General features: G+C 40.8%; 1 protein-coding gene across 1 annotated transcript; it reads left to right on the forward strand.

Annotated features, from left to right (window-relative positions):
- Window positions 1–9,551: 9,551 nt before the first annotated feature.
- Window positions 9,552–11,045, forward strand: rprml (reprimo-like). Its single transcript, XM_050069190.1, has one exon. The coding sequence runs from the start codon at window positions 9,958–9,960 to the stop codon at window positions 10,291–10,293; it is 336 nt and encodes a 111-aa protein (XP_049925147.1). The 5' UTR covers window positions 9,552–9,957; the 3' UTR covers window positions 10,294–11,045.
- Window positions 11,046–12,775: the final 1,730 nt, after the last annotated feature.

Below are 12,775 nucleotides of genomic sequence, written 5' to 3' on the forward strand. Positions count from 1 at the left end.
GCATGTTGGGTCATAGAGCTTTGCCTCACACATCAAAACCCGCATCCTGTCAATGTGACGGGCAACAGATAAGACTGTGGCATGTTGGCGCTCGTTTCCTTATGGACTGATAACTTTTAATAAAAAGTTAATGACCCAAAAGCTTACTTTAATGTTGCACAAGTGGAGTAAGTTGCAGAATATTTTTTATCTATTTATTTGTAGGATACAAGAAACACCTAGACAGATTTCTCTGTTACTGGTGTAGGTGTAGAGATGTAGATTTCAGGGTGGGACACATGGACACATCCCCCTCAATATTAAGGACACCAGCACCCACAAATTGCTTTTGTGTTTAAAAGGCATGACTGCTAGCTACCTTATCATGTCGTCTTGTCACATGATCAAATAGTGACTTGATATTAGGCAACATCAACATATATGTTACCCAACAAGCATCGTTGTATACCTATATATGATAAAAATATCAAAGAAAATGAGAAATTATTCAATTAATTGAATAGTTTATACATAATAGTTAATGGCGCATGGCAGCGTCAGGGGAAAACATGGCGGGACAAGAACAAAAGTTAAAACGGCGAAAGTCTGAGTAGGGTGGGCAGGGGGACATTGGATGGATCCAACAAACACCGACTTTCACCCAGGAGAGTGGCGTTTGTGTCCTGTAAGATTGCGAAGCCAAACCCTGTTCTTTTTTACTAAATCTAACCATGTGTTTTTGTTTCCTAAACTCAACTGCATTAGTTGTTGGAGGAAAAAACAACAACGTTGTTGTCATTGTTGTACTGACGTAGTGCGACTATATTTAAACAGTAAATTTCCTGTGAAAATGGAAATATGCGACGAGGTCGGAGTGAGAATGTGTTGCGTGGTGGCAATCTAAATCATTCTCAAGGGCCCCCCCACCCCGCAGGCCCCAGCGCAACTGCCTGCAATGTCTATATTTACGCCCCTGATGGAATGTTTTGTTTGATGACTGTATTGAAGCACTTAAATAAAATGCAACAATGTGTGGTGGTAATTAAAGTTTCAATTTAATTTTTTTTAAAAATTTTATATACTTTATTAATCCCTGAGGGGAAATTCAATTTTTAAGTTTAAATATTTCTTATTGAATTGTTGATATTCTATTCACCCACTGCATGTTTAGAGCTATTTTTAATGACAAAATGTACTTAAATTGTAAAATACACAATTCAGAAAAATTAAAACAATAAATATGGAATCTGGAAAAAATTAAAACTGATTTCAGGTGGCCGACACCCGAGTAATGTAGGTGGTGGTGGCAGTTACAATCCTCTAAAGCAATTGTTGGCATCATAAAACGGAAAAATGATGAAGCAACTACACACAGTTGAAGAAGGAAGTGCCATGTCATCTTCATCAAAAATTGCCTGAAAACTGAACATCAAATTGGGAGTAGGTGTGGTGGGAAAAATAATACAAAGACAAGAAATTCACTCTAAATGCCAGCATTGTGTTTCACTAACAACACTTTAAGTACAGCATGGTGACAACTTGGCAGTCCTCTGTTTTGGCATTAGTCTCCAGATATAGATGTATTTAAGTTTTTAAAAAAAGAAATAAGAGGAATCAGTCAAACTGAGACTGTTGAACACAGAGTCACAATGAAAATCAAGTATGTATTTATATATAAATGAATTGATAAATTAAGGAGGGGAGGGAGGGGGGATGACATGCAGCAAGGGGCCACAGGCTGGATTCGAACCCGGGCCACTACTGCAAAAACCTTGTACATGGGGCGTATGCCGCCTGCTATACCCACTAAGCCACTGATGCCCCATCACTGTGTTTTCTGAAGAGAAATTTGACCATGTTAGTATACTGAACCAAATGTTTCTTTTAAAGGTCCAGTGTGCAGAAATTAGTGCCATCTAGTGGTGAGGGTGCAGAACTGAAACCTCTTCCACTGGCCAAGTGTGTAGGAGAGCTACGGTGGTCGAGACAAAAATGCGAATGGCCCTATATAAGTCAAGTTTCCACCAAGCAGCAGTTCAGTTCAATTTGGTGCACATTTTTTTCCATTTCCATTGTGAGAAATTGTGGATGGTACTGTTCCACACCATCCCCATTTTTTTTATCACCCCTCTGTTGAGGTACCAAGGACATTGATCCGGTACTAAAAGGTGGAGCTAGAAACACTGCAGTCTGTTGATTGGTCATTAAAGAACTGTCACTCTTGCTCAGGACTGAGTTGTGTTTTGAAGGTTATGTATCTACTGCTTATGCTGTGGCAAGTTTTACATACATTAATAAACTATAACTATAAAATGAAAGGATCTTTTGCTGCCTTTACCAGCAGCTGGAGTCAGAGAAAAAATAGTTTAATTTGCTGTGCTGACTGCTGGCAACTTTAAAGGTGGAACATTTACTTGTGATGTTACTCAATGCATAAGCTGACGACGTGACTCCACCAACACACCTTAAATGCCAATGTGACAACTTTGACCATCCCAATAGTTTTAATTGTCTCTTTTGGATTACATACATTTTTAGTAATGAGTGGATCTTCAGGCATTTAGAAAATATATATTAATTTCAACCAGATTATGTGACTGGCATATATTTGAATCCTCACAATTAAAAATAAATAAATAAACGTAGTGATGCATCGTTCTGGTGCACTCTCTCTTGCCTGACAAGGACTAAATGCACAAACCTGCTATTTCAAAATATCCCACTAAGACAGACTCTCACTGCAGCCTGTTCTTTTTTGTTCAGAAAATGTTGGCATGCAACCCCATTCTGTGGACAATAAACTCGGTGCAGACTTCCCTCTGTATCACTGCAGAAGAGGAGATATAGTGAGAGCTGGACGGAGCAGTGAGTGACAACAACCCTGCCCACATTTAAGAGTACTGTCTGGGTGGAAACCCTAAACGATCCAGGGCCTCGGTACATGTCCACAGGGGTTATTTTTGGTTCTAACGGTACTATACCAAAAGTTTTTGGTGGAAACAGGGCTTTAGAGCCAATGTTTGATTTGTCCACTGTGGGCCACTGTAGAAACAACATGGCGGACTCTGTGGAAGATGACAAGCTCATTCTAAAGTAACGAAAGCACAACTATTCTTATTTTTAGGTGATAATACACTAATAAAAAACATAGTTCTGAATATTATATATCCTTTCTGCCAATATGATTCCCCTAAATTCTACACAGTGGTCTTTTAAGTCAAATTAATTTCACACCCTTTTCTATTTGTTATCTAGCATGGCCAGGTGTGGCTCCCTGAGGAACATATGTGGTGTGGAACTGGACTTGTAGTGGTGGACTAAATATTAAATAGGACTGGGCAATATTTTGATATTATATCTTGATATAGTCTTAGATTTTGGATGTCATAAGTATTGTCTTTCCATGGTTTTTAAAACCTGCATTACAGTAGTGGTGTAACTTTCAGAAATTACCAGACTGTTCTAGGTGTCGTATCATTAGCCTTTACCTGCTTTGTCATAATATCCACATTACTGATGCGTATTTATCAAAATCTTATTGTTTAAATACTTTGAGAAAGCACCAATAGTCAACCCTACAATATTGTCATAATATCAATATTGAAGTATTTTATTTAAAATACTGAAACTTTGCCACTGGTATTAAATAGGCTTACAGGAGGTGAGGACCATTTTAAACAGAGTCCTTGTCAAGACACAACACTGCTGCCAGCACAGTGTTGCTGCTTTGCATGTAGTTCATATTACAGATACAGCTCATTTGAAATTACTATCATAGTGCTACTCTAATAAAACTGATGAATGGGACCCACATCCTGTTAACTATAAAATGCTTTGCATGTTGCCCTGCCCTCTACTGGACTGAAATGAGCACAGCATATAACAGGTAATGCGTTAGCTGCACAGTATGTGAGTGTAAGGCAAGACTGGAAAACCTGCCATGAAACCCTGAATATTAAATAATAACATACATTAAGACCTGAAACAACCAGCACCAAGTTGTGTAGTTGTGATAGAAGGACCCCTAGTGGGGCAAATAATGTATAAAATAAAATACACAGTAGGTGATTGTGATCAGCAGTCATTTCTTGATTTTTTTGGGTCTAAAAAGGATTAACTTTGCCAGAAGCTATTGCTATGTAATATGCATTCCCTTGAAACAGGCTAGCCAAACTCTGGGTCCTCCTCACTAAATTTATGAATTTGGTAAGTGCCCGCCACAGAAAGCCTCTTCCCATTCCACTAAATGATGGAGCATGCAGAAATTTACCAGCTTCTAAAACAAGGAAAAAAAAAGACATAAAAAGAAAATGAGGCAGAAAATGGGATAAAATCTAAGATTGCCCTACAGAAATGAACTTTGGGAAGGGTGTGATGGCGGTGATGTGTGTGTGCGTGGTGGGGCTTGCAGAAGCAGACAATGCTTCTTATCTCTGCACTTGTCCATTTATTGAATCTTTATCCCTGTGCCCTGCTCTTATTCTCCGGCTTGTTGCTAAGTTACTGCCACCCGTGTCCAAGAATTGCCGCGAGAAGAAATGACGAAAATAGAGAAATAAGTAGAAAAGCTATAATAGTCAACTGTTCTGCTGGCATTAGGCTCTCAGTGTGGGTGGATGGTGTAGGTAATACACTGGGGCCGATCAAACCCCCTTTCCAGTATTGAACAATTTGGATTTATTGGCTCCAAAGCCCTCTGTGACGATCACCCCCACAGAAGAATGGCATTCTGGGGAGAGTATAGCGCCGGTTGTCCTGCGTAAAAAGCCAGAGACTGGGTCAGATGGCAGCCAATTAAGACTAAACAAGAAGCGAGGACGAGGGCTGGAGGAGGAGAGAGGGATGGAAGGGTCCTGACCTGTGGTACAGATCTATCTGGAGCCCTTTAAGCTTTTCACTGAGTCCGAGAGTGCTGTCACAGGGAGCCAATATCAAAACGCTCTCAGACAAAATCAGTGTTTGGTTAACCACAACCGGCTTACCCTTTTCTGCTTTGCTCGGTTTAACTGGCGTGTATGAGGGTCAAGTGAGGGGATATGAGTTTTTTCCGCAGGTGAAGGGTTGGCAGGCTCATAAAATGCACCCCCAGAGTCGCTGGCGTGGGACAATGTGTATTTGTGTTGTGGTGTTTTTCTATCTGATCTGCCTTCCCCTCCTCTAGTCCCTCTGGAGCTGCAGCTTCCCTCTTGGATGATGTGTGGAGAAATTCAAAATAAATAAATAAGTGAGGATGCATGAGGGATGGAGAAATGGAAAGAGTGCATTTCCGTTGTTGTTTTTTTTAAGTGCATCCAGATTTCAGAACTGTGGGAAGTCTAATGTGGCCTGCTGTTAAGTATAACCGAGACAGCTGGAAAGAAAGTTGAAGGAACAGAGAAGACTTTATGTGGCAAATGAACGGGCAGAGAAGACAAGGCACACCATGGTCGCCTGCAGTACTGAGATGTGTCTAAATGGAAATGAGGTTAATAGGTAGAGGCTGGTGGGGTGCATAAGACACAGGAGAGGAATTCCTTCTATTGGATTCATAAAACGTGTAATTTGTTTCTCAAACAAACAGATTTTCAGCAGCCATTCAAACAGACATGCTGCAGGAGGAGCGCTAGGAACACACACACACACACACACACACACACACTGAGTCTAATATCCCCCTGCAAATCAAAGTAATGAAGTCATTAACTCCTTAAAATAACTTTAATGACTGATGGTTGCTTAGAGTGGGGTACCACTCTGCTGTGACACTGTGTCCTTGCAATCTGTAACAGTATGTAATTAATGACTGTATTTACCTCTGCGTGATTAAGACTCCCAAAGGTGGAAGCCCCTCGGGATCAAAACACGGCCTCTCACGCGTTCTCCGTCATCTCGTGATACTTGGTCTATCCATATTTAATATCCAAAACACATTCTGTTAATGCACACTTTACCCGCCTTAGTGTTTCCTGGCACATAACTGCACTCACTTTCAAGCACACGCAGGGACACAGCGGCTCCCTCGCAGTCCTGTGGGTGCTTTGATCGGCTAATAGGAGAGGAATCTGTTAATCGAAAAAGAGGGAAGTTGCGAGGACAGTCTGCTTCCTCCGGGGCGGAGGGGCTTGAAAGGGTGTGTCTGTTTTGAGTCCCGTCAGCTCTGTGGCAGCACCACGGACAAAAAGGATGTAGGGGTAAGGAGCAAGGGGGGGTTGGGTGGGGTCAAACATCACCTCCTTGTTGCTAAGGATGTCTTCACTTAGTTTGTGTTGCTAGGCTGCCAATTCCCTCATGTTAAGTGGAAACCCCCCCCTTCTCTCCTCCGTCCAGGCACCTCATCGCTCCCTCCCTCTCCTTCTCCTCTAAACCAAAATAACTTCACCAACCATCTGTCACTGGGCTCACAGGTCTACTGTTGCTTAGGAACAAGTCAGACACTCACATTCATGTCTATATGCATCCTCATAAGAATATATCTTCATATAGCACCAGTTAGATACATATCTCCGCCTGTGACCGCCGCTTCAATGAAATGTGCAGCAAATCCCCAGTGATCCTCCAAAGAGTGTGATGCTATAAATCAGCCACAGGTTCCTCAGTGTATGAAGCTTCATAAAGGGGAAACTTCTTGAGGACATGTAATAATGACATGACAAATTTAAAAAGATTGTGGTAATTAGTTCAAAAGAGCAGCGTGTCCATTGAAGTTCCCTCCTCCTCCACTTTGCAGCCACTTTCTCCTCATTTGTAAATTCTTTGAAGTTTTATACTTTCAAGCCTCGGAGAAGCATCGCCGGGCTTTAACTGTAGCTGAGGATTTACATATTGACAGAGAGATGAAGTGTAAGTACAAGCTACTTTCCATAATCACCCCACAATAAATAATAGACCAGAATCAAATTGCACAGCATTGATTTACATGCTGCCAATTAATTTGCGGGAACCAAATCCGCAGGCTAACGAGATTACTCAGGCTTATTGTAAATGGGCAAAAAAATATACTCCTTGTTCGTCTGTCATCAGCCATTAATAAATGATCTGAAAGTAAACCACCTCCGGGCTTATGAAAGGTATTTGTGGATGGAGCTAATCATTGTTTGTACACAAGCTTGTCAGTTGGTGGCTGAAAGCTGCTTACCCAGACATCAGGAGCATCCCAAATTGGATTTCATGGCCTGTGTTTTTTAGACAAACAGCAGATTAATTTTCTGCAGACAAGACTTGGGGAGTCGTTTTTTCCATCAACCTGCTGAAATCCTTCATCGTAGCTGTTCAGTTTCCCATGATATAAAGACAAGTGAGGTATTGTGTTAAAACAGGAAAATACAGTTTCTCTGCTCTGTCTTTTAACCAGCATTTGAGTGTGTTCATATACAATATAATTACGTTATATTAGCAGTTATGGGGAGTTATAGCACCTGCTCTCCTTTGCTGATGTAATTAGATAATAAATATCAAATTGGTGCACAGTCAGGGTAGTTTCCAATTTGATTACAGTACCTCAGTTCTGTGATTTTAGGTTTCCTTCCTCCTTAGAGCAGTTTTGGGGGGGGGCATCCTCCCCAATATTCAAACTGTTACTCTACAATAGGCAATCTCGCACCGCTGTCTAAAATAGTCATTAGTAAATGTAATCATGATCATAACTTTTTTTAAAACTGCAGTTCTGTGTGTGTTTTGTCCAAGTGGTGTTGCCATACTCCAACAGAACACAGCTTATGGGCTTATAGGCTTAATGTCTTTATTATGTTATAATTGTCAGATAGCCCATGCAAAGTATGCGTAAAGTGTCAGTACACTGTATAGCTGTACTTACTTATGAAAAATAATATAGTAGGGAAATTATTTTGCTGGGTGGAGGTGCCTCCAGACCCCCTGGAAGCCCCCCCCCAGTGTTGTCTCCATTGCCATGGCCCTGTCCTAAATTTGAAATGCTTTAAATACCACAGCACAGATTCGCTGGAAATCATACTGTATCTCTCAGATCATTTCCCTGCTGCACAAACTGGCCTCCTTGGGCAACTTTCAAACCTACTAGGCAAGTATCCATCCATCTAGTAGCAATCTGTGGTGACGTCTGGCAGAAATCTGCTTCTAGTCATCAGGGGAAAAAAAAGGGAGAATCTTGCAGACATGTCACAATTTTCAAACAAGTTTCATGTATGGATGGAAATCAGTTGAAATATTCATAAGAAATCTAAAAATAAAAACACTGGAGTTATTTTAAAGTGTAGGTAGAAGGACATTATGACTAATTAAGCGCTGACCTTAAGAGAAAGAGCTACGTTTTGAGTAGTTCATCTAAAAGTCACTGTCATTACTTTAAAGTCTGACAGAGATACACAGAGATGATACTGTTTAATGTAGACTGTTACACCAATAAAAAAAGGTCATTCAAAGATAAATGCCACATTACGGCACTGTACATATCAACATATTTTATTCAACAGATGCAGCCTGTCAATACCGTACCGACCTCATACAATAAAACCTCACATTATGCATGCAGGAGGATGTGAGTGATGAGGGAGAATACCATTAGCTTCATATAGACAGAAGAATACTCTATTATTGTAATAAGAATCAATAATGCTTTGCTCACCCAAGGCTCATATTTCTTCACAGATCAGGCTGCAGGGGTTCCACCTCCACTTTAGGAAACCGGTGTCCCAGGCAGCTGCAGCAGTTACACACAACACCTGAAAGACAAAGTGACATTTGAGCAACACATGCAATAAAAACAGTGAACAGTCTACTCTTCAGGGTATTCATTAGAGCCGCTGCCTGAAAGGAGTCAGCGGGCGCAGTGGAAGCAGGGGAGACAATATTTCTGATAAATATTTGCCATGGTTCAATCGTAGATTATTAATTCATATCTTCATTTCTAAGTTATAGCTCGCTGTGCCTATATTGGTCTCTCTCTCTCTCTCTCTCTCTCTCAGGGGGGCCCTAAGTCACGTTGACAGTTCCCTCAGCAACAGGCATTAAACTCTATAAATACTTCTTGAAGTAACAGACGACAATCTGCAACACATTTTTGATCCTAATTAAACTGAATGTTTTCAGGTTTTAAATGATTTTCATCACTTTCATGAGAAGCCTTCAAAGTTAATGTATGTCTGAGTCAATATTGGTGAGGCTTTCAGGTGTTACTGATGGGTAGAAATGAGTGCTACATCAGAACCAGAGGAGCACACTTCAAAGTGTCCACGTTTAAAAGTCAGTTAGCCTCACTCATTCTTTACTCTTGAATTAAGAGGCTAACGGGAAATGCCACTTGTTTGAAATACATTCACCTGTTGGAGGATTTTTAAGCAGTATTACTGCACTATTCAATATAGATATAAAAAGAAATGTGGGATAGTTCAATGTGCATCTGATGCCAATTTCTTATTTTGCATTAGAAACTAATTTTAAAAGAAAATCAGGTCAAAATAAGAATCAGACTGAATGATACATGTTCAAATTGAGTTTTCTCATTTATTTATGTCTATATCTCCTACATCAGAGGAGCAGTGCATTATCTAAGGCTATCTGACTACCTCCCCTGGTAAGGAGTGGTGGTGTGGTCCAGGGGGAACTCATCATCACTTTAAAACGCACCAGAGACTTGGCACAAAAGAAGCGCTCGCAGGCGAACACAGACGCAAAGGGACTGTCTCTTATTACAACGGAGGGAAACACGTTTCGCACCTTGCGCGCTGTCCAAGAAGACTAACTTGAAGTCAAAGAAACGTGGACTTTGAGTTGAAGAAACTTACTTTTGGCTGCACCTGGCGACGCTCTTTGACTCAACACATTCCGGTGATGTGGATGTGGTTATTACGCACTGAGGCTCTTTTAGTTGGACTCTAGAAAGCGAATTCTTTTTGGAGTTTCTTCCTCTTATTTTTGTCTGAACAGTCACATGACGCAAAGTTTTGCTCGGAGTCCAGGTTTTGTGGTGAGACTGTGTGCCTGCCAAGAGTCGCGTGTCTGTTTGTTAATAACCCACAAGGAAACATGAACGTCTCCTTCTTCGACGTGACCCAGGGCGCGCTGTTTAACGGGAGTCAGACCCTCGCCGGGACTTTGGCGACATACTCCGGTAATGGCACCGACAACGTAGTGACCGGCGACGGTGGAGGGTCTCTGGTGCTGGTGCAAGACGAGCGCAAACTCTTCGTCATGCGTGTGGTGCAAATCGCGGTCCTGTGCGTGTTGTCGCTCACAGTCGTGTTCGGTATATTTTTCCTCGGGTGCAACCTGATGATCAAATCGGAGAGCATGATTAACTTCCTGGTGAAGGACCGGAGACCCTCCAAAGACGTGGAGACGGTCATGATCGGGCTCAGCTAGAGCATGGAGAGCAGGTACTGTGAAGAAGTGGAGCGAAGATCCGGTATGAGGATCTGGTGCGCGTTTTCTACTGCAGGTCAAGATCTGCACCTGCATGTACTTCTCAAACACGCTGTGTGTGTGTGTGTGTGTGTGTGTGTGTGTGTGTGTCTTAGTGAGGAGATAGAAGATATGCAAAAACTTAACATTTCCTTCCGACAAACGGCTACAGGAAAGTAGTCCAGCGACCAATGTCCGTGCGTAAAGCTTGTGCGTAAAACACGGGAAATTGTTTACACGTGGGCCGATCTGTTGAATCTTTTGATTGAATTAAATGTTGCCAACTTGAACTAAGTGACGAAAATGTTTACAAGCTGTTACCTCATTGTTTTGTTCATTGAGTTTTCCTTTTTTGTAAATTTGAAATGATTGTTAATGAATGTTTTTAAAACTGTCAAAAAGCATGATTGTGAATTCTTAATAGTTCCACGTCTGCCAGTGTATAATGTGGACGTGATGGACATGTGAGTATTCTCTATACAAAGTATTTTTCTTGGTCTCGTTTGGTAAATACTTGATGAAATCTTGCACGTTTTTCAAGGAACTCCGTCACAGCTTTATGGAGTGGTTCTGGTCCTGTTTGGCATGCTCGCTAATTGATATGTAAAGTGATTTTTGGACCCGTTTTGCACTTTTTAAATCACTGATGCTGCATGAATTATTTTGTACCAAAAAAAAAAAAACAACAACTTGAAATTGCAGCATGCAATTAAACATTGAAATGACCACATTAGACTTTGTCATCTTTAATTAGCACGAATGTTTGCAAAGATATTTTTCTTACAGTAATGTGTTTGCCTTTCAACATAGATCTGGATTAGCAGTCTACCAATCTCACAGTGTAACCTTTTCATTTTGAACTCATAACAAATCAGACAGTGGTTCTCTAATGTGATCTATAAGCACAAGATGGAAGCATCAAGTGAATATATTAACACACTATAGTAGGTGAACTTTTAAACTCATAGGGTAATTTTTTTTATAAATGTTAAAGAAGCTACACAGGAAATGTTATTTTACATAGCTTCAAATGAAGATAGAACTTTGAAGCAGTGATATGATACAATCACACTCAATACTTAGGCACTCAGTTAAAGCAGCACAGCATTTATTGTGGCTTTATATAGAGAGGCGATGAGAGACCAGGCTGAGTTATCAATCTCATAGACAACAGGCCGCCAAGCTCTTATTGGCTTTATAGCATTTAATCTGATCTCTCTGCACAGTGTCCAGCTGCAATCAAGAAACATTCAGGCTCGCCCTGACCACTTAACTTCCCAGCAGCCTCCACTGCATCTTAAGAGTAAAAGCATGGCATTCAACGCTCACGTTCTTTTGTGCAGTCAAAAGTGTGTAAAGGAGAGCATAAATGTGAGAAGGAGACACATACGTATGTCACACAAAGAGTACAACTGTCCATGTGCTTTAAAATATCATGACTCTTCCTGCCCCTCAGTGTCTGCACATCTTCCTTTCCTTTCACAAGAGAAGAAACTTTTCAATTTTTATTTCAGCCAGACAGAAAACTCACAGAAACTGTCATTATGTGTCAGATATTAGATTTCCTTTGTGTCCAGCTCAGCATTTTGGTTCAATTTCACTTCTATTTCTTCTCTCTATCTGCACCCCCTCCTTCTCTCTCGTGCCCCACTCAGAAGCAACCACTGTTCTCATTATTATTTCAGTACTTGTTAGGAGAGCTTGGGTAGATGAATCCTTACAAACACACCCATGCATCCACACATGTGCCTATTCACCATGCACACATCGGACACTGATGTGCAACAGACCGGCAAATTCTGACCTCAACCACAAGTATCTCAGAAAAACAACATGAATAAATAAAACTCATTAGATAATTAGTCTTTAACGGCTGAGAACACAGACACAACACTCATTATGCATGCATATGAAAAATACTGTGTATTTAAACATGCTGACATGGTGCAGCCTGTGTGTGAAGTGCATTATTGTTGCAGGAATGATTCATTCATGCCTACAAAGATTAATGTTTAAAGCCTGATCATTATATTTTCTGTTGAAGCAGGACACTATAAGCACTGGTGTAAATGGCAGGGCTGTGATTTCACTCAAATATAAACTGTAGATACCAGATTTCATATTGAGAGGGGGTTAAGAGGTCAGGCTGAATTATCTACTGCAATAAATGTAGTAATGCTGGTGAAGAGAGCTGCTATTAATACAATTTATGACTGTCCTTTGTAAGCCTCACCTTTGCTTCTACAGTCTGTAATGTATCTCCAGGGAAAAATAAATACAATTGTTCTGGTGTTGTTCTCATGTACCAGTGAATACTTGTTGGAAACAAGGACGCATGCATGCTATTTTTGGAGAGACGTTAATCGTTCAGTTATTAACTTGTTGCACAGAAACTCAGTTTCAAAAGATATTGTACAGTAAATCAGGCATTGCCTCAACACAA

Source organism: Epinephelus moara, chromosome 18 (genome assembly GCF_006386435.1).
Source record: "Epinephelus moara isolate mb chromosome 18, YSFRI_EMoa_1.0, whole genome shotgun sequence".
Classification (NCBI taxonomy): Eukaryota; Metazoa; Chordata; class Actinopteri; order Perciformes; family Serranidae; genus Epinephelus; species Epinephelus moara.

Excerpts from the sequence above, each read along its gene's own strand:
- rprml (XM_050069190.1), top strand. The coding sequence starts at position 9,958 with ATGAACGTCTCCTTCTTCGACGTGACCCAGGGCGCGCTGTTTAACGGG.